This window comes from Mauremys reevesii, linkage group 9 (assembly GCF_016161935.1).
Source record: "Mauremys reevesii isolate NIE-2019 linkage group 9, ASM1616193v1, whole genome shotgun sequence".
Classification (NCBI taxonomy): Eukaryota; Metazoa; Chordata; order Testudines; family Geoemydidae; genus Mauremys; species Mauremys reevesii.
Genome location: NC_052631.1, coordinates 35,265,529 through 35,288,065, shown reverse-complemented (window position 1 = coordinate 35,288,065; position 22,537 = coordinate 35,265,529). Strand labels below are relative to the sequence as shown.

Genomic DNA, 22,537 nt, shown 5'->3' with positions numbered 1-22,537 from the left:
AATTATCCGTAGCAGGACACCGGTGGTTAGCGGCACTCTCTGCCTATGATTTCACTCTGCAGTATCGACCCAGTCGAACAAACATGGATGCAGATGCCTTGTCTCGGCAACCTGACTCTAAGGATTTATTACTTAATGATCAGATGAATGTGGGGACCTCTGAACTGAGAGCTTTATGCCAACGGGTATCCATTGTGGAGGAAAAATCCACAGCCAATGGAGAACGGGCAATTGACTGTCTGGGTGCACCACCAGAAGCCATACCCATAGCCTACTCAAGTTTTACTAGAGTACTGGACCCACAGCTGCCCAAACTAAAGGATCGAGAGGTAGAGTACGCCCAGCGAGCTGATCCACGGATGAAGGACATCCTTTATGCATTGGAAAGGGGAAAAGATCCCAGGGCTATTCGACCGAGTCACCCAGAGGAGGCCCTTTTGCTGAAAGAATGGGATCGCTTATTGGTTCGGGATGGACGACTTTACCGAGGGCAGAAGCATCCTCAGAGGCCTCACCATAAGCAGTTGGTGCTACCGCAGAAGTACCGGCAAGGCGTGCTAGAGGCCTGCCACGATCGAATGGGGCATCTGGGAATCGAGCGGTTGGAGCCCCTAGTTAAGGCAAGATTCTATTGGCCCCGAATGGGGCCTGACATCGCCCACCATATTCGCACCTGCACCAGATGTATCCAACGAAAGACTCTGCCTAAGCAGGCAGCTCCTCTTGTCAGCATCACAAGTTCTGCACCCATGGAGCTTGTCTTTATGGACTTTCTGTCATTAGAGCCTGACCGCCGGGGTACTGCAAATATCTTGGTGGTCACTGACCATTTTACTCGTTATGCCAAGGCTTATCCCACCAAAGATCAAAAAGCTTCCACGGTTGCCAAGATCCTGTGGGAAAAGTTCTTCGTCCACTATGGGTTGCCCGCCCGACTACACTCAGATCAGGGACGGGATTTTGAAAGTCGATTAATAAAAGAACTTTGTAAGATCATGGGGATAAAAAAAATCACGCACCACCCCTTATCATCCCCAAGGGGATCCACTACCAGAACGATTCAACCGCACGCTACTGAACATGCTGGGAACTCTGGAGCCTCAGCAGAAAAAATACTGGAGCCAGCACGTAGAGCATTTGGTTCATGCATATAACTGCACTCGACACGATGCAACTGGGTTCACACCATACATGTTAATGTTCGGTCGAGAGGCCCGGTTGCCGATCGATCTCTGTTTTGAAGTGTCTTCAGATGGGGCACTCCCAAAAACAAACTTGGGGTATGTGGCGCGCTTAAGAGATCAACTGAAAGAGGCATATCGAATAGCGATGCAAGCAGCTGGTCACCAGAATCAAAAGAATAAAACCCGATATGATCAGCGAGTGAGGCAACAGGAGATTCGGGTTGGTGACCGAGTTTTGGCCCGAAATCTCGGCCTACAGGGAAAACACAAAATTGCAGTTCGTTGGGAGTCACACCCGTACATTATAGAGAAGAAACTTGGGGATCTACCAGTGTATCGCATACGCCCTGAGGGCAGTCGCGGCCCACCAAAACTCTCCACCGGAATCATCTGTTACCTATAGGACAAGTATTGTTTCCCTGTGAGGATGTTTCCACAGATTCTGAGACCCCCGGACCTGCAAGTCGGACACGGTTCCAACGACGGAAATATACCCGTCCTCTGCAAACACCCAGCTCCTCGGAGAGTGAGGATGAAATAGGGTTTGGTGAACATCCTGTTGGGAATGACCTGACAATAATGGATCCTTTTGTTGTCACGCAAAGAGATGGTGAAGGGGAAGACCCCACACTGAGCATTCCCGAGGCCTCACTGTCCCAAGCTGTGGAGACCCCCCAAGAACATGATGAGGAAGGTTCAGTGCAGGCAGAGAACCCTGTACCCCAAACAGCCACTTTAAACCCAGATGCACTTGAATTTGTACCTCAAGGACCCATCATCTTGCCTCCATGTCCAGTGGTGTCACCTCAGCCAACATCCGACAGCCAGCCTAGACGTTCCTCTAGGGAAGGGAAGCCCAGGTGTGTGCTGACGTATGATCGTTTAGGGGAACCCAGTGACCTACAGCTTCCTGGGGTGCCACGGGGGGCGAGCTGCCTCATGGGAAACCTGTTCCACCCCTCGGGGTCCTGTGGGATGGATGATGGGAATGCTTCTGACGAATGGGGGCCCTGGGTCTCCTGCTGGGGATCCATGGCTTAAAGTTGTCTACCTTGATGGGGACATCAAGGATTATTTCTTTTGGGGGGGGAGAGTGTAACCCCTTTGGGGTCTAGAGAGCATGGCCCCTTTAAATCTTTTTCCCAAAGGGGGAGGGGGAGAGTAAGAAAAAAGGAGGGAAACTCCAGGGGGCAGGGCTGGAGCTGGAGGGAGAGAGAGGAGAGCAGCATGGCTGGCCCTGGGGAAGGAAGCAGAGAGAACCTGCTGGAGGCCTGAGGAGGACAAGCCTGATCGGGGACAGCCCAGGACAGGAGCCAGGAGAAGTCCTGTGCCGGGGGGAATCGCCCGAGAAGGACAGGCCAGAGCTGGACCCAGTATCACGGCTGCCCGGAGCTGCCTGGGGCTGTGAGTACTGGGGCTTGTGACTCCGCACTGGGAATAAGGAGGGAGGCTGTTAGATAGTTAAGTGGGGAGGTGGCCGCTCTGTGGGGCTTTGCAGAGAGCGGCAGAAGAGGCACCGGAGGGGTTTGCTGGGGAGAGTTCACTGGCGCTGAAGATGACCAGGAGCACCCAAGACTCACCACCGGACTGGAACTTTGCTCAGGCCTCCTCAACACTGTGTACAGACACATTGCTCGGTATCTGCCCTGTCAGACTGTGCTACCACTGGGTCCGTGGGGCCTTGGTTTGAATGCAGCCTGTTTTACTGCTCCCCCTATATTTCCCCTTGTTGTTTTCCTCCTCCCAGCCCTCTGTAAATAAATATCTCCCTTTGTTATATAGACTGTGCTTTTCCTGTGGGTGGGTGTGTTCACTCTGGGGTGTTGGAACAGGTGCCCCTGGGGTGGAAGGGATTTCTCCTGCTGCATTCCTGCGCGCGCTGTCTCTTGGCCAGAGCTGCCTGCAGAGCAGACTCCGTCTTGGCCACGAGGGCGCTAAAGTTACACAAGCTACACTAGTGACTTTGATGGAGCTATTCCGGATTTACATGGGTGTAGCCGAGACAAGAATCAAGCCCTGTGAGTTGCGATTGCTTGATGAAGAAGAAAAACTGTATCTGAGCCTGGAACAGCAGGAAAAGCTTTGGCATACTCTCTTCCTTCAGTTTTACAACCTAACCAAGAGTGAGCTGGATAAATGTTTATCCAGCAATCAAGGATTTTTTTCCCCTAGAAATAAAAAGGGGGTGGGAGGAAGGGAAGAATAGGACTTTAAAAAATAAAAATAAAAAAAGCCCCAAGGATCTTCCAGCTAGAAAAAGAAGGAAAAAAGCCATGTCATTGATTGGAACATCTTGCTACATCAAGACAAAGTAATGAGTGCCAGTGATTAAAAAGGTAAAAGATATATTTGTAAAATTTAACAGCAACATACCATTGTTATTTGAGATGAGAAGAAAAAGATATTTTACACTTGGCTTCCCTCTTTCTCCTCAATGAGCTTTCCTTTGCCTCTTGATCTCTTTCTGTCTCTCTCCCTCCCGTTTCCCCCCCCCCCGACCCCCTCCCCACCCCTACCTCCCGGACTGTTTTTTTCAGAAAGCCCATTTCTCTTTACAGTGCTCACGCAATATCTCTCTTACAATTCTTACTTGTTTCCAAGTTAAGTCTACACACCCATGTGTGCAGCCAGAGACTTTGGGACAGAGTCATTTACATCTATTTAAATCTAGCAGAACTCTACTCAAGTTAGTCTGTATTTACATTGGTAGAAACTAGATTTAAAATTGAGCCAAAGTCAGTAGTGGTATAAATGCTGGTGTGAGATATGTATTGGGCATACAGTACGTTGGTCAGGAAATGGACATGAGTGTTAATGGCAAAGTAGTCAAACTGGCACTGCTATGGCATTCTGAGGGTGTGTAGAACAACATACATTTACTTTGCATTCTATTTAAATCAACCTCAGGCTTTTGTAGTGAATAGGAACGGAGACTGGGAACACTGATGGTACAGGAAGTAACTTAAATCTGGGCGAGGGGGTGGTGGGGGAAGTGCTGCTCTATCTTACATCCTCTTTGTCAGTTGCTTTTCCTGTTGCACCCTCTTGGCTTGTAAGATATTCACCTACCTAGGTTTGTAGAACAACTTACACACCCATCACTTTGGTATCTGAATGTCATCCAGCTACACTCAGAGTCATAGACTTTAAGATCAGAAGGGACCATTATGATCATCTAGTCTGACCTCCTGCACAAAGCAGACCATACAATCTCACCCATCCACTTTAATAACAAACCCCTAACCTATGTCTGAGCTGTTGAAGTCCTCAAATTGTGGTTTGAAGATCTCAATCTGCAGAGAATCCTCTAGCAAGTGACCCGTGACCCATGCTGCAGAGGAAGGCGAAAAACCTGCAGGGCCTCTGCCAATCTGCCCTGGAGGAAAATTCCTTCCCAACCCCAAATATGGAGATCAGTTAAACCCTGAGCATGTGAGCAAGACTCACCAGCCAGCACCCAGGAAAGAATTCTCTGTAGTAACTCAGATCCCATCCCATCTAACATCCCATCACAGACCACTGGGCATACTTACCTGCTGATAATCAAAGATCACTCATTTTGCATAGAGTGTCAGATCAGTTCAAATTAAGTTATACTAGTGTCATAAACAGATAGTTAAGGGTTAACAAGCTCAGTAACCTGACGAACATCTGACCAGAGGACCAATCAAGGGACAAGATAATTTCAAATCTCTGTGGAGGGAAGGCTTTGTCTGTGTTCTTTGTTGGGGTCTTTTGTTCTCTCTTTGGATCTAAGAGTGGCCAGACGCATTTCCAGGCTATCCAAGTTTCCTAAAGTATTTTCTTCTATTCAGTATAGTGAGTATTAGAAAGGCGGATTAGTCTTATAATTAATTTCTGCATTTGCAATTGTGTGTTGCTGGAGAAATATCTTTATTTCTGTTTGCTGTTACTTTGATTATTCTGAGAAAGGAGGGGGGGGGGAAGTCTCTCCAGTTTTATAAGCTAGACCCTGTATATTTTTTCCATCCTGGTGTTACAGAGATAGTGTATTTTCTTTCTTTTAATAAAATCCTTTTCTTTTTAGAACTTGATTGATTTCTTCCCTTGTTTGGAATCTCAGGGGAAGGAAGGGGGGAAAGGGAATCCCTCTTTGTTTGATTCAAGGAGTTTGAATCAAGGTATCTCTCCCAACGACTAGGGGAGGGGGGGAAGGTGGTGGGGGAAATGGTTTATTTCCCTTTGTGTTGAGATTCAAGGAGTTTGGATCTGTGTTCCCCAGGGAAAGTTTGGGGGAACAGGGAGTGTACTAGACACTGGAATTTCTAGTTGGTGGCAGTGTACCAGATCTGAACCAGGATTTTAGTTTAGAGGAGTCCATGCAAGTCCCCATCTTGTGGACGCTAAAGTTCAAAGTGGGGAATAAACCTATGACAACTAGTTTATCACTTTGGCCAGGAGACTTTTCTAAAAGCTGGACTTATTTACTGCAGGCTGCTGTTAGGCTGAGTTTTACCCTTAGTACTTACCCATGGAAGTAAAATTTGCCAATAGATTTCTCTGAGAAGAGATTGAGGAGGCAAGGGAGTGCATTAGCCACAAAATAAAAAATCAAAATTGTAGCCAGTGATAAGTTGAAACTCAAATTTTGGTTTGGTTTTGGTTTAACAGGAGAAGGGTGAAATGGCTTTGTTTTGTCCATACTCAGTTACCAGCAAAACATTGCTTCAGTTAAAATCTTTAAGCCATATTGCTAACAATATATTAGCAATGGTAATGATACATATTTAAAATGAAATAGTATAATCTCTGTGGTACAACAGGGTAAAATGAACACACTAGAACAGACTTCTGCATCTAGGAAGATATGCTACATATCCAATTTCACATTGTAGAAATCTTGAGTTCAGATTCTATCTATTGATCTTAGGGTCACCACAATATCTACTGAAGTGTAAGTCTGAGTATATCCGCTAAAGCCAATGATTCTGCCTCTTTGCAACAAGAAAAGATGGATTCTTTAATTTATTATTATTATGAAGATCTGGGAATAATAGACTGCAGGAAAAATATGTGTAATTATTTCTGACTATTTAGTGTATGTCTGTCTTAATATTTACATCTATAACTACCTCTTTACTGCAAGAAAAGAAATGCTACCCATTGCTGTTCCTCAGGGAACATCACTCACTGGTTTACATGAAATTGTTATAAGAACAAGAGAGTGAACAAACATCAATGCAGGAATTGCCTTCTTGAGTGGTTTGGTTTGGGAAGGTCCTATGTGAAGTAACATGTCAGGCTCAAAAGAGGTCCCACCCTAAAAAGTACTAGTTCCCCCAAGTCCAAGGGTCCAGGACATCCTCCATGGGAATCTCCTTCCTTGCAGCCATTCCCTCTACATGCACTTGTATAGGTTTGTAGCCTCAGAAGACATGACCTCATGTCAAGAGATGAATCTGAAGAGCAACTAGGGAATTCAATCTCTTTTATAACTTATTGTAACTGGAGTCAGACAGAATTGTTGACAAGGAATCAGAGATGGTGCTCCAGACAAGTAGCTCAAACATGCGTGTGAATATATTTGCGTGTAAATGTGTTCGCAATGTGAGGCTCTGGGAAGAACAGGGAAATATGTGGCCACAAATGATCAAAGTCAGGAAATCCTGAGTTTTGTTCCCATCTCTACAACCTTCTTGCTGTGTGGCCTTGCACAAGTCACTATCTTTCTGTCTCAATTTCCCCATCTGTAAAATTGGGGTAATAGAACAAACAATTTTTAATCTTACAGGGACATTATGGGGAATACATTATTTAATGCCTGAAGAGCATTTCAGACCTGTGAAGTGCCATATATGTGCTAAGTATTATATTATTGCACAGCACCCTTTGTTAAACGTTGTTGCTTTTCCAAGGTGATACTGCCACAGACTTTTCTCTGTTCCTTTATTTTCTGCCTCCATTGTACAGATGCATATTGCTTAATAATAGATAAGTTCCCTCCCACAAACAAGAGACAGGCTCTTCTTTGCCCTGTGAGAGGATGCTTTGCTTATTCAACTCTAGCTTTCTGAGCAAACACATTTTATACTCTGCCACCAGAATTCGGTTAAAAATTCCATAGGTGTCAAGTATCAGAGGGGTAGCCGTGTTAGTCTGTATCTCTAAAAGCAGCAAAGAGTCCTGTGGCACCTTATAGGCTAACAGAAGTATTGTAGCATAGGTGTGCAAACCAGAATAAAATCCAGTTCATTCTGTTGTATTAGAACTGTCTGTGCAGGGCTAACAGGAGAAGAAAAATAATAATAAATAGTAATACTAATAATAATAAATGTGTCACTGAAGTCATCAAAAGGTATAATTAGTGATGTCCAAAGGAGACGATCTGATCAGAACTGAGGGGACACTTTTTACACAGTCACTTTTCCGACAACATGCACCCTTTAAGCAGAATTACAGTGCTGTGGAGAATGAAAATGTACCCCTACTTTGAAAAGTGACTGTGTAAAAATGGCTACTTCTTACTGAGCCAATCTCCTCCCTGCACTTGTTCATCAATTCTTACTGACTACAGTGGCAAAACAAGCTTTTTACTTCTTTTAACACATCAGCTCAGACTGAATGAGATGGATTCTATTCCTTCTCATCCACCATCAACAGAATTGTTGTTAAGTTCCAACCAATTACAACTGTGCAAACCTATTGAACTCAATAGGTTGAGAAGTCATCACTGAACATATAGAATCATTTGTTACAAGAAAAAAAGTCTCTGAAAGACAATAATCAAGGAATCCCACAATAATGCTGTTGGAGAGTAACTTTTCATGGGACAAATGCATTGTATGTATCATTTACATTACTTCCCCTACTCCCAAACTCTTCTGCCAACAATTTATATAAAGTAAAGGCCTGCTTCCTCCTCAAGTCCATGGCAAAATTCTCATTATATGAAATGGAAGTAGGATAAGGCCCTATAGACATGGATTAAATTCTCACAGAATATTTTCTGGAGCCCCAGGGCTTGGGGCTTCTGCCCCACAAGGCGTGCCAGGGCTCCCGCGGGTTTGAAAATATTTACCGAATACTCTGGAAGGCTCCAGCTGAATTTAAGCCCTGCCTATATCTAAAGCATAAAGGCAAATGTCAAGTGTGTTCACAAACCAAGATAAAGATAGAAGTTTACCCTTAAAAAGGAAAAATAAGAATATTTTATTTACACTCTTGATTCTGATCTCTCAAGCCCTAGAGATTTTTTCTATTTAAGAGACAGGTTTTCTGATGTGCCACACAGAGTTGGCATCAGGTCCTTTTGTTGGGCCAGTAGCACCTGGATTACTGACCTTCAGAACAATGTGCTAATCTCCTCTATTTCACTAAGGGTTTGTTTAACACTGAATCATGGTTAGGAGATCTTGAAATGATGTGTAGGGATGGGCACCTATTGATGGTAATTATTATAGGGAGTACAGATACTGTATTGGTTTTAATTAAGTAAATGCCTATATATGATGCAATGATAAGTACATCACAGATCAAAAATTTACATGGAAATTAATAAATATTATGCAACAGAACCTGAAGCACACTTTTGTTGAGCTACATTTCAGACACACAACAAGGTTATGTCTCCAGCCCCTGTGAAAACATACTGGGCCTGACTCTGATCTCCCTCTCACTGGTTTTATAGAAATACAATTCCATTGACTTCAATGGAGTTACTTCTGATTCACATCAGAGCAAGTGAGATGAGAATCTGTCCCAACAGACTTTCTCCAGATTGTCACCTGTGTAACAGAGAGACAAATCTGACCTCTGTCTGCCACTGACGCATACTGTATACTTGGGAAAGTCACTTCACCTCTCTGTTTCTCCATGTATACAAAGGGGAATAATGATACTTCTCTTGCTTTTCAAAGTGCATTGAGATCTAGGGATGAAAAATGCTATACAAGAGTTAAGTGTGATTATTTTGCTATTGCTGACTTCAAGTCATAGTATGTTGATAAAAGTACAAAGCTTATTGGCCTGTGTATAAACTGGACATTGAGAAAAACCATTGTATCCTCAACAAATATCAACCTTTGTTCTTATTCCATCAGCTGTCACAAATACAACAGCATGTATCATCAGAAAAGAGAAAAAGCAATCCAGGAGGCAAAATTCAATGTCTTTTCAGTCATGTGCTTTCAAAGCAAAATTTCTCCCCAAATGTTACCCCTCCCTTTCTAAACACTTTACTTACCAACTGATTTACATAGTTCTGAGTAACATCTATGTACAGAGATGTCTTCATTCCTTTTTAGTCCTTTTTCCTTTGCTTGAGTCTCTTCCTTTTTTGTTTTTCCTCTTACACACATACTGTTTATGATTGTTTACATTCTATGCTGATTTTTTTAAGCCCACACCCACACTAACACTTTGTTGATTTCATACTAAATTGGAGTGAGGTCATCAATGGGATGTCCTCCTAAAATGTATGAATTAATGTGATGGGCCGCTAAGTGCTGAGCCACTGATCACACTGAATCAATTCATACAACTCCTGAGTGGCCACTGGATGCTCATTTCCTGTGGCTCCAGGATTCTGTTCAGGTTCAGAGACAAGGTTACATCCTCAGCCATCAGGCACTTCTTTCTGTTTTTCTTGCCTCATTTATATCATTTCCCAGATCTAAGTATCTTTAGGAATACATCTAAGACAATGATTAATAATCCACCTCATCAGGATTTCAGACTAATATAAATTGAAAAAATCAGCCAACAGAGACATCAGACTGGTCTTCTGTCATGACTAGAATGCTGGAATCCTCTGCTGTGAATGTGATGCCTACAAAATTCATGTCAATGACTAGGCAGTTGGTAAACAGTGGTTACAGAACATTACACTTACAATTATCTCACTGTTGCCTTGTCTTTCCCTTGTCTGCTTGCTGTATTCACCTGCTTTCTCTCATCTTATACTGAAAATGTACGCCCTTTGAGGCACAGCCCATGTTTTTATGTGGGTGCAGTGCCTAGCACAGTTGGAGCTAGGCTCTAGGTATTACCATAATACAAATAAAGAATAAGAATCAAATGTTCAAGTGAAAGTCATTATGAGCTGAGGAACCCAGAGAACCTTGGGTCACATTTCAGTCAATGTGCAATAAATGAATTTCATAAAGAGAGGTCTCTCATTTTTCTGCCTTTTTTTTCCTCTTCCTCTTGTTTTCCTTTCATCTACTTTTGTCAAATGGCTGAAATCATATTAAAATGGAGAACCAAATCCTCCTACATCTCCCTGAATCCTTGACCCTACAGAATGTGATGTGGTAAAGCACAATTCCTGAGGGCTTGGCTACACTTGAAAGTTGCAGCGCTGGGAGTTACAGCGCTGGTCATCCAGCTGTGTAGGAACAGCGCTGGTGTGTGGCCACACTCACAGCTACCAGTGCTGGTGTGTGGCCACATTTGCAGCATTTGCAGCGCTGTTGGGAGTGATGCATTATGGGCAGCTATCCCAGCGTTCAAGTGGCAGCAATGTGCTTTTCAAAAGACGGGGGTGGGGTGGGGTGTAGTGTGACAGGGAGCGGGCGAGAAGAGAGAGTTGATTTTTGGAGCCAACACTCACATTGTAACACATTGCTGTGTGTTACCTTCCTGCCTTGAAAAATCAGAAAATGTTCCCGATCCCTTACCCTTAACTCTTAACTGCAAACAGCCTGCAGCCAACGGACTCCCTCTCTCCCCTCTGCCCCGTTTCTGTCAAGCAAACGCTCACTCCCTACCTGCCTCATTATCTCATTTGATTGTTCACAGCCAGGTACAGACTGATCACAGCAAACAGGAGCTCATTGTTTTTTAGATAAGCAGCTCCGAGAACAACCGAGCTCACAACAAAACAAAGAGAGGCTGCATAACAAAACAAAGAGTAATTTAGTTAAAAGCATTCTGGGATATCTGCTAATACCCTGGAGGCCAATAACAGCGCTGGTGTGTGTCCACACTTGACGAGCAGCACTGGATCACCAGCGCTGCAATCGCTACACCCCAACCAGACCAGGTGTACAGCCAGTGCTGCAGCCAGGGAGTTGTTGCGCTGGATGTGCCTTGCAGGTGTGGACAGTTACTAATTGCAGTGCTGGAAAGCCTCCACCAGCGCTGCAACTTTCAAGTGTAGCCAAGCCCTGAGATAACTACAACTGCATTCAAATGTTTGCACTGATGAATGGAGAGGGATGCAAGTGTAAGCTAATTTATAAAACTGTAGAACAAAGTACAGGTGCCCAGTTGTTGGAAGTATTTAGGGGTAAATTGCTCTATGCAGCACTTCAGAGATTGCTTTCTAATCTAGCTCATGTGATTTACAGATTTCACTTCTGGTCCATGTAATAAATAGGCTTGAAAAAACAATTCCACAAGGTATGAAGCAAGAGGGAGGCTTGGCACAGTTGTTCTGTATAGACGATACTTTAAAAAATACAATCTTCTCTGAATACCTTAATACTGAAATATATTCTTATCCCATAGTCTATTTCCATTGCAACAAGCACAAAGATTAATTGGGACTCACTCTCCCCTGAAAGATGGACTAAGTGCCTGGAGACACAGGACCAGTACCTCAGTTGACAGCTCCACTGAAAGACTGGATTACAACAGCTAAGGATCCAGCCACAATATGTAATTATTTTTGGATATGTTGTATTTTTAGGACCTGATCCTGCATCCTGGGGCATCCAAATCTCTTAGTGCCTTCAAATATGAAAACTTCATAATAAACCAGGCATGATCACTTTAGCTCCTGAAATCATTGCGACTAACGTTAGTTGAATGCAAATGCTCTTTTGCATGTCCGTGTAACAGTCTCTAGCACATTATCCATACATAAACTTCACTGATCTACCACAGACCAAGCGACAATCTGTTAGGCTCACACATGCATTTTACTAGGAATAAGCAGCCTTCAATCCTTCTTTCTCATACTGCCCTTTCAACAAACATGAAATCCATTGAAAACAGTACTGTCTATTACTGCCATGTCTAAGAATCCTAAAGCAGCTCTTTCTTTTGAAGTTACTTAGTGCTCCATATCATTAGAGTCTAACTGCAAAGTTTGATAGCAATTTATTTCAGGTGCAATCCTATTTAACTTTAATGGTAACTGACTGCTTTTAATGGTAGAATGAAATAATCCCCCAGATCTGGGGAAACAGAAAAAACATGTACAAGGGAAAGAGCATTTATTTTAGCCTGCTACTGCTCCATAGCTTTTTTGGTGGGCAACACTCTCAATCTAGTCTAAGCCTAAACCAGCCCAAATGGAGAGCTAGACTTTGCACCCCAAATCTCACCCCCCACACACAAAGAAGTGGGGATCAACAATGTCCCCCCTCAACTTACTAAGGCATCTTATGGGGGCTTCCTGTGGGACACAGATCTGCACAAGAGAAGGGGGGACTGAGTGGCCTCACATTGGGTGAAGGTGGGGCCTAAGGAACACACACTAACTGAACTGGCCCATGAGAGGTTAAGTCTAAATTACCTGTTTTGCAGGTCCACTTTTGTAATGGGGAAATCCATTTGAGACCAGAAGGAATCCCTGGAAGCACAGCTCCGTAGGGAATGGACATGGGCTGCCAGTGGCTCAAAGCTGGTGGCGGGCCCTCTGGTTGGCACTGACTTCCTATGGATTCCTGAGAATCCCTCAGGTTTATAGACTCATAGACTTTAAGGTCAGAAGGGACCATTATGATCATCTAGTCTGACCTCCTGCACAATGCAGACCATACAATCTCACACATCCACTTCTATAACAAACCCCTAACCTATGTCTGAGTTGTTGAAGTCCTCAAATTGTGGTTTGAAGACCTCAAGCTGCAGAGAATCTTCCAGCAAGTGACCCAGGCCCCATGCTGCAGAGGAAGGCGAAAAACCTCCAGGGCCTCTGCCAATCTGCCCTGGAGGAAAATTCCTTCCCGACCCCAAATATGGTGATCAGTTAAACCCTGAGCATGTGGGCAAGACTCACCAGCCAGCACCCAGGAAAGAATTCTCTGTAGTTTGGGGGTAGACCCAACATTTCATTCCATAGAGGGGCAAATCGCACTCCCCGACAATCTGGTCTGGGGGGAACACTTCAAGGGGATCTTTGCAGAGAGATCCTCTTTTTTAGCCCCCTCTCCCGGTGTGGGGCGGTGGGGGCATGATTCAGCCCAGATTATATGTAATTTGGGACTGTGACAGGGCTACCAAAATGCACTGCACATCAGCTCCAATCTGAACTGAAACAAGACTATGCTTTTACTCTAAGCCAAAGGTCGGCAACCTTTCAGAAGTGGTGTGCCGAGTCTTCATTTATTCACTCTAATTTAAGGTTTTGCGTGCCAGTAATACATTTTAATGTTTTTAGAAGGTCTCTTTCTATGTCTTGTAATATATAACTAAACTATTGTTGCATGTAAAGTAAATAAGGTTTTTAAAATCTTTAAGAAGCTTCATTTAAAATTAAATTAAAATGCAGAGCCCCCCCCCGGACTGGTGGCCAGGACCTGGGCAGTGAGAGTGCCACTGAAAATCAGCTCGCATGCTGCCTTCGGCACCCATGCCATAGGTTGCCTACCCCTGCTCTAAGCATTATAACAGATTCGATGAGGTAGTCAGTACTTTCGCGCACTGCACTTTCTTTAGGTCCCTTGTCACAGCATATTCTATGCAATCCTAGTAATTATTAGTGTCAGAGACACAATTATTTTTAAATTCCTCTGAGGGAAGTTATTTAACTTTTAATTAAAAGGAATAAACTGTGTATTACGTGGGAACCACAGTTTAAAACAACAGATTTAAGGTAACAGAGCTACAGTGATGAAATGAGTCTCTTTCGTTCCCATGACAAGTTATCAACACCACGAATACTGGACCAGATCTTCAGCTGGTGTAAGCTGGCATTACTAGGATCTGACCCATTGTGTCTTACCATAGTTACCATGACTGCAACCCAGTATTTCTAACCCTCTGTTCATCTCACAATAGGTATAAATTACCTATTGTTCCCAGTGCCCACTTATATACAAATCAACGTACATAATGATACGGTAAGGTATCAGTGAACACACTCTGGACTTCTTTATAATGTGCTTTAGCGAGGAGTCTCTTTGTATCATTCATTGTACCTGATGGCTCTGATGTACACTGTCTATAATAATGACTGCAGTGGTTTTGTAATATGATTACAACATAATAATAATACAGTATCAAATAATTGTTATATAAGAAATGAAAAGTGATTATAACTCATCCCTTTCAAAATTTTGAAAACTATAACAGTGTCTATATCCAGGGAGGAAGTGTGGTAACTAAGTAGTTCATATATTCTTCATCTCAAAAAATGCTTTAAATAAGGAAATGCTCTGTCACACATTGGTTGATCAAACAAAATCCTAATAAATGACCTGCAGTGCTTGTTTTATTTCAATCACAGCTTAAGTTAAAAATAAATGTCTAATTCAGAAAGCAAACAACACTCATTTAAAGGCTGATAATCTTTCAAAACGAGGAGATACAGAACAGAGACACTCACTAGCCAGCTAACAAATTTTGTTTTTTTCATTTAAGGGAAGCTCAGAGTTTTGGAACTAATAAATCAGCAAAAAATTTCTATCATACAAACAGTCTGTTGCAAGGACCTTTGGGAAGGTAATTTGCATACACCTTGCTATACATTCTGTCTGCATCCTGGTTGAGGCAAAAGTTTCCTATGATGAACAGACTTTGTGCACAATTTCTGAGCTGGCACTTTGGAATTCAGAATGTGAAATAAAATACTTTAAACAACATTATAGTTCTAATGCTTGTAATATATCTTATAACACTTACAAAACACAAAGGCAAGTTAAACAACAGTGTTGCTTTATAGGCAGCATATGTGCACTTCACAGTTCCAGCTAAAGATGAGAGTAAAATTTCAGCTCTGTTAATAACAAAGACAGCAAATCTACCAGAAAGCTAGTACACACTTGCAAACAGTCTATCAAATGCTCTTTTCTCCCATCTACATAGTTAAAGTCAATAAATCACATAACATCTGTAATAATAATCCTGTCAGCTATGTCTGTGTGCTAAAAGTATACTGTACCATTATGGTGAGGGTTCTAGGTCTGTTCATTTCATCATCACTATCCAGTGGAAGAATTTCATGTGACAATTCCTCTTGTCGTCGTCTACAAATATGTGGACAGTTCCTCTGTACCACAGAACGAAAGGCTTGAAGCAGAACAATGCTGGCAGCACAACCCATATCTGCATCCTGAAGCCTACAAAATAACTTCTATGTTTATGCTATGTTTGAAAAACAGTGGCTCCTTGTCCCTGAAAACAGCCTACAATGCAGCTGCAGCCAGTTAGCTCTCCAATCGCCTCCTTGAATTCTGATCATCTGATCACAACCAAATAGCTTGGATGCAGATATAGGAAAGATTTCATCTGATCCACTGAAACTAAACACACGCATGTAGTATTGAGATATTTTTCTCTCTGTGTGCTTCTGAATTCATGTCAGAACATTTGCTTCCTGTCTTTTACAATAATCCTACTCCGAATCCAGTTTAGTGGAACTGAAAGCATTACAATTCCCAATTCAAATAAACCAGCTGTTTATTAAAAATTGACAGGAGCAGTTTAAATGACTGGTAATAATCACCTGCAGGAAAAGAAGTAATGGCATCAAATCAGTAAACATAGCGCTGACAGTAACACAGACAGATTTCTAAAATTCTCAATGTAGGGTGTTTTTTCCTGAGAAAAGAAACTGGTTATGGCTCACTGAAGGATCTGAGCTGCATTTTTTACGTCTTGTCATTTTCTGAAATATAGTGAGCTTACTTGAGTTGGAAAATGTAATGAGCAATAACAAATGCAAAAATATGGACTGCTTCTCCCAGTTCATGTTAAAATATCAGTGTCTCAATAAGAAATGCCAGTGTTCAGCTCTGAAATGCCTCTCAATAATATAGTTGTTGTGTGTTCCCACACATGCAGTTGTTCTGCAGACTAATACATTTTTACATTTACATAGGCAGCTTGTGTGAAGAAGGATCTTTGCTAATGAGGTCTTACGCTGAAGTAAAGCACAGCTGACCTTTTAAGAAAGGTAATTGTAAAATGTTTTAATGTTTTATCAGTAAGAATTCAGGCAAAGAAAAGAAGCTGTTAGCAGTTAACAACTTAGCCTTCTGACTCCTGCCAGACAAGTCATTCAGAAAGCAGTAAAAGCTATGCTTAGAAATCATATGATCATCTTGGAAACATAACAACGTCTAATGATATATAGTGTAAGGTAATAGTACTTCAGAGGAAGTTAGCACTAAAAATATCTAGCAGAAAATGGATTTCTCTTAAAATGTGAACTAAGAATTTCCAAATAGTGTTTCCAATGCAACAGCTTTCCCTTAAACAAATATGTATCCAAAAATACAGTTACTAGTATATTACATAAAGGGGCTGTTCATATTGAAGACAATGATAGTTTTGCCAGTGATTTGCATGGGGGCATGAGCAGGCCTGTAATTTTCTGTTAATATGATGTTTGGAAATACTGTTCCTTTAAGCATAAAATGGGAACAGGATCCACACTGTTCCTTGGGATCATTTTAGGCTGGGTTTGATTAGGCTTTAATTGCGCAGTAATCTGTCAAAAGACATCGTTTTAATTAAATCATTTGCCAGAGAAGTGAAATGTGTTCTTTAAAAGCATTGCACTTGCTGCCAGTATTTCTTGTCTCTATCTCTTTTCAGTGCTATGGAAAAAGGCTAATAGCACTGGCAGGCACTGCACAAACTCACTCACAGCTTTGTCAATGCACCTCAGTCCTAACTTAAAACAATCCTGGCTCTGCTACCTCCAGATCTCTCACTGGGCGCACAGACGTTCAGTCTCATATAGACAAAACCATCACACAAATATCCACACTAAAGAGGAGGCCCCATGTTATGCATATGCTTATTAGTTTAACTTTTCTAATAGGCTCACAGCAGCCCAGTGGCACAGCTGTGTAATTTCCATACCAAATCAGTAATCTTGCCTGCTTTTGGGGGCATTATTTATATTTTCATCAATCCCCAAACTGCTCCAGTACTGGAGTTGACACCTTGGCCACACACAAAATACGCTTGGCAACCTGTGGGACACATATTCCTAACTCTAATTCCAGCAGCATCAATCTGGGTCTGGTTTATTTCCTGCACAGTTTTTGTAGCTGGCTGTTATGGTGACTGCTGTACTGCCTTGGGGGTTGCTAATGGCTCTCTTGTGCTCCTGGATAGTAATTTCTTTTGCTCATACAGTAATCAGTTGTGAAAGCTGAAGGGGATTTTTATGAAGTTTGGTTTCCATGATAACACAGAGTCCAATTCTGCCATCCATACTATGCTGAATAATATCCGAGATCTTCATACAGAGCCCAATGAAATCAAAGACCTCCATTTATTTCAACAAACTTTGAATCAGGCCCATACTCTGCAAGTGGTCCCATGACTTCAGTAGGATTACTTGTAAAGGAAGGTATTATTCCATATAAAGTATGAGTGTAGAAAATTGACCTTTTGTCCTCCACTCTTAAAAAGGGGGAAATAATTAATTAAAACGTAGTTCCAAAACTGTACTCAGTAAGCCAAACCCCTTGAAACTGGATTCCAAAGTGTGTTCAAATTCTGGAAAATAAAGCAAAGCCAAAGTAAAAGGACTTTGTTTTAAGAAAATTTTGTTAAAGCATAACAGGCCCAAGGGAAGGAATCCTCAAATCCAGCAATACAATGGCTGTACGTACACAGATGCATCAGAGCCATCAAAATAAGACGGCCCTTTAGGTATCTTCTAAATTTATATTAGACCTATATTATATCTATTAACAGTGTTGTCTTATCCTGTTGAAGCCAATGGCAAAACTCCCATCACGTTCAGTGGTGCAGCATCAGGCACTATCCCATGATAGCTAGTACCTTGCTACATAAGATGAAGTCAATGGAGCCATTTGATGATTAAGTTTATGCTCAGTGTGAGGGTATCATAGCTCATTTAAGAGGCAATTGTTCAGAATTACTGTGTCTGCAGAGTCCGAAGTAGGCAAGCAGAACTGAAAGAGAGACACCTGCCTTCCAGCACTGTATCAAGGACCAGATTCTGAAAAAGAGAGCATGCTCAAACCCTGCTGACGTCATGATCAGGCCACCAAAATCAGCCAGAGGGAAGGGCTCTCAGTACCTCATGCTACTGGAAAGTGGCTTTAAGAGGATCTAAATGACTAATTAAATAGTCTATTATTTCATTTTAAACAGTATTAATAAGATAAAGGCTATTTGGATTCAGATTGTGCAATTTGAGACTTTAGATTTTTTTTTTTTACTATCAGTGGGTGACCTCTTTTGTCTTCTCCTGACCAAACCAAGGTTTTTCATACTCTTTACTGTGACAGACTATTAGGTCTGCTTACAAAACTTATTCAAAATGTCTTTATCATCCACCTTCATACTGTCCACACTGTCATTTCTGAGCACTACACTTGAGAAGTTTCCCATGTGAAACTATTCTATATGTCCTCTCTGTGTGCACACTTCTCACCATTAGCCTTGGTGGAAATATTGTTCACTTCTCAAAATTCTTTCAAGTCCTAGGCGAGCACCTTAACCTCCGTAGCATCCTCTATTTCTGCTATTCCTGGGCGTATATCTTTGCAGGCTCTAACCACAAGAATTTTAAGAAGCTACCACATGTTTTTTAATTACAATATTAATAGAAAATAGTATTACTTGTTAATGGTCATGATTATTTTACCATCTCTCTATTTTATTAATCATTATCTGTCTGTTTGTGTCCCCTCATCTAGCAGGATCCAATGTAACTGACAATGATTTGCCCACTCTAGATATAAGATTTATGTCTTCCCCACTTGTACTGAATCAAACAATATGCAATTCTATCAACTTCAGTGACATATATATCTTCTCCTTCATTCATTCATCATGTGGCTGCTATATATATCCATTAACACATGGTTCTCAGTAATTTGGCAACTGGGCAAATTTATACTATGATGTACCTCTCACAGACCACACCTTCCATTCAGTTGCACAGGCTCTAACCAAACTCCTGTTGACTTCAGCAGGAGTTTTGTCCCAATAAAGACTGCAATATTCGGCCCATCTAGAATAACTAAATTCAATGCCTACATTCAGTCAATAAATTCTCAGTAAAAAGAGCATGCACACTCAGGAAGGAAATGACAATGAAGTGAGGTTTACAGCAAAGTGAGGCATGAAGTGGTAAACTAATACCAAAAGATCATTGATAAGAATACATGTAGCTTCTAACTAAGATCCACAGGATGTGGATTTATAAACTTAGCTACCTGCTCTGTGTAGACTAGTGGTGGAGCATTTGTGCTGTCTGCTTAGAATTGAAGCTCATTAATCTCCTTCAACAGAGAATAAGGAGAGACCATCTGTAAGATGCTGTCAGAACACCAATGGGTAGCCTGTCTGAGTTCTTAAGTTCACAACACAGTCTCATAGACTAGAAAACAAACTAGAAAGTATTCTCATATGGGGTCCTTCCCAGAAAGCACCGTCACAAAACACTTTACACTTAAGGGCAGAATGAAGAGAAATAAAGTTTTAAACTTTACATATGCTTGTTGCATTCAGCCACTCTCATGCTGCAAGACAGACAGGAAAGTGAGGTGGGACTAAACAAAAAAAGTTAAAAATACTTTAGTCAAACCCTATTTTTGAACTGTCTGCAATTTTCAAACAATCATACAGGAGAATAATAATGTTGGTTCAGGTTATTGTCCATAATACCCCCTAGTACTTCTGAGGTGAAAATTAACAATATTCAGCACTTACATAGAACATCTCATCTCTAAAGCACATCACAACATTAATTAGTTAATCACCACAATGCACCTTAGTTAACGAAATATCAGCCAGATAACTATAGTTACCAGTCACCAAGCAAATAATACAATTATTTAAAGTTATTAACATATTTTTCATACAACAATGCATCCAGGTTGATGACAATCTAGTGGCTCTTTCACCCTAAGCATCTGGTGTGGAAGGGCTGCAAATGCTATTCCATATCTAGCTGCAATAGAATCCAGAGGGCATTATCTAAGTACTGATATGACTCCCATTGCCAAAATATTTGAGCACATTACAATCCTTAAGGCATTTATCCTCACTAAACCCCTGTGAGTTAAGGCAGTGCTATTATCACCACTGTACAAATGGGGAACTAAGGCACAGAGAGAGAGGCTAAGTGATGTGCCCAAGGTCAGAGAGCAAGTCTCTTGTGGAATGAGGAACTGAACACAAGTCTCTCAAGCCTTAGACTAATGCACTAACTGGTGGACCATCCTGCCTGCACCACCCCCAAACCCTAGATTAAGGGCTTTATTTGAGAGGGGGATGAATTCACCTTAAAAGGAGATTGCCTAATTAAGGAAATGTCTTTGTAAATGAAGCACTGACCTTTCATCTCTAATATCTCAGATTGGGACAACTAGGGAATGCTGAAAATTGTATTTGATTGCACAAATCTCTGAATTTACTTGAACTGTATACCCAATCCCTGTTTTATGAATATTTGGGTGATTTTTTTTGTTTGTTTGTAGAAAACATAATCCTCAAATTCCCATGACAATGTGTTTGCATACATTCACACTAGAAGTGTCTGCACTAAAACAAACCTTCAATCATTTGGTCAGGGAGCAGAAATAACCCATGATTTAAGGGACCATCCACACAGCACAAATAAGATTACGAGCTCTTCAGAGCAGGGTCTGTAGCTGTTGTGCATTCATACAAAGTCTTGCCCAAGTAGGCATGGATCCCCAAAGCGATATAATAAATAAATAAATAAATAAATAATAAGTAGTAACACATTTCAAAGGGCAACAGCCATATTATTAATGTGTGGTTACAATGGAGCTAGTGGAGGTGCAAGGTACTACTCCATGCAAGTAAAAATGACACAATCTGGCCTAAAGTGTATGTACTCGAAGTCACAGTTGCAGAGAATGGTTTGCGGACAATCCAAAGACTGAAACCTATTCACAGAATCTGTTAATCAAATATTGAGCAATTTTTTCTAAAAATCAAAATCTGTTCACATAACTCTCAAACAGAGAAAAAAATGATTCACTATGAAGAATCTGGCCAGCTGTAGTTTGGGACAGCTTTAATAAGTATGATAGATGGGGTGGGGGCGGTATCTCAGCTCTTTTGCAACTATGCAGACATGTGTACAGTAAATTGACCACATCTTGTTCAACACATCTGGAATCCAAATTAGATATGGAATTATATTATCAGAGCCCTCATAATTAAAAAGTATGTATTCTTCTGTCATTAAGAGAACAACAAATCTTTAGTTCTTCCTATTCTATATGGTTCTTATATCACCCTCATCACTGTACTATCTGAGCATCTTCCAGGAATGCATTAAGAATTACAGTGCTCCTTGCCCAGCATCCTAGACATCTCACCATCATCCACAGCACTCCTGTGAACATAGGTCTGGAGAGGGTCTCCTTCAGCCTTTATCTTTGAGAAAGGCTAGTCTTCCTAGCAAAGGCAATTTTCTTCACAGAGCCAGAGGCCCTTGTCTCCAGGATATCTGGCATTTTAAAAGTTTTGAGGTACTCAGTTGCAAGAAAAAGAGCACCAGGAACATTTCTCAAAGTGAGCAAATCTCTCTTCATGCTCAGACACTTCAAACAAAGAATAGAGGGATCTTACCCAATTTCCAAATCGATCAACTTTGAGGCTGAGATCATCAGTAGGAAATAGCCTAAAAGGTAATCTTTCTGGAAAGCACAGTAAGCCCCTGGAAGCAGAGGCTTATAATTAAAGCATCTCCTCAGCCACAAAGATAGTGTCATTAAATGAATGATATAAGGCCAAATCCCCCAGTATAGCATACCCCCTTTTATGCATTAGGGCCCAAAAGCCAACTAAACTAGACAAGGGAGTCATACCACACTGTTGGGGGATCCCACAGTAGCACAGAATCAGTATTATAGTGTACATAGCCCAGAATCACAGGAGCAAAAATGTCATCTCTTGCAATCTCCTCCAGAGCTGCACTATCCACTTCCTTGCCATAGCCAAAGTTTTGGGCCACAACATCTTGCACAATGTTTTTTTCCAAGTGTGTCTATCAATGAAGGTTTAACTGTTGTACTACAATGATTCAGGATACCATTTTAAAGCATTTGTGGATTGTAAGCTTATTCTGAAAAAAGTTCAAACACTCTCAGTTAATAGGAGCTATTGATAAACAGAATTAATATTTTGTGCTTCTATCATGCCTTTTACCTGAGGCTCTCCAAGTATTTTACAAGCATTAATTCATGAATTCT

At 41.5% G+C, this 22,537-nt stretch overlaps 1 protein-coding gene across 8 annotated transcripts in view; it reads right to left on the bottom strand.

Moving 5' to 3' along the window:
- DOCK10 (dedicator of cytokinesis 10) overlaps positions 1-15,456 on the bottom strand; it is a 188,324-nt gene extending 172,868 nt beyond the window's left edge. For 4 of the 8 annotated variants that reach the window (XM_039487216.1, XM_039487218.1, XM_039487221.1 and 1 more), the window contains exon 1: positions 15,256-15,456. In XM_039487216.1, coding sequence (XP_039343150.1) covers positions 15,256-15,417 — 162 coding nt within the window. In that variant the 5' untranslated portion in view covers positions 15,418-15,456. Of the gene's footprint in view, positions 1-9,387; positions 9,454-15,255 lie in introns of those variants that run through there. The other 4 variants (XM_039487219.1, XM_039487223.1, XM_039487227.1 and 1 more) reach the window with 3 other exon arrangements.
- Between the last annotated feature and the right edge of the window lie 7,081 nt (positions 15,457-22,537).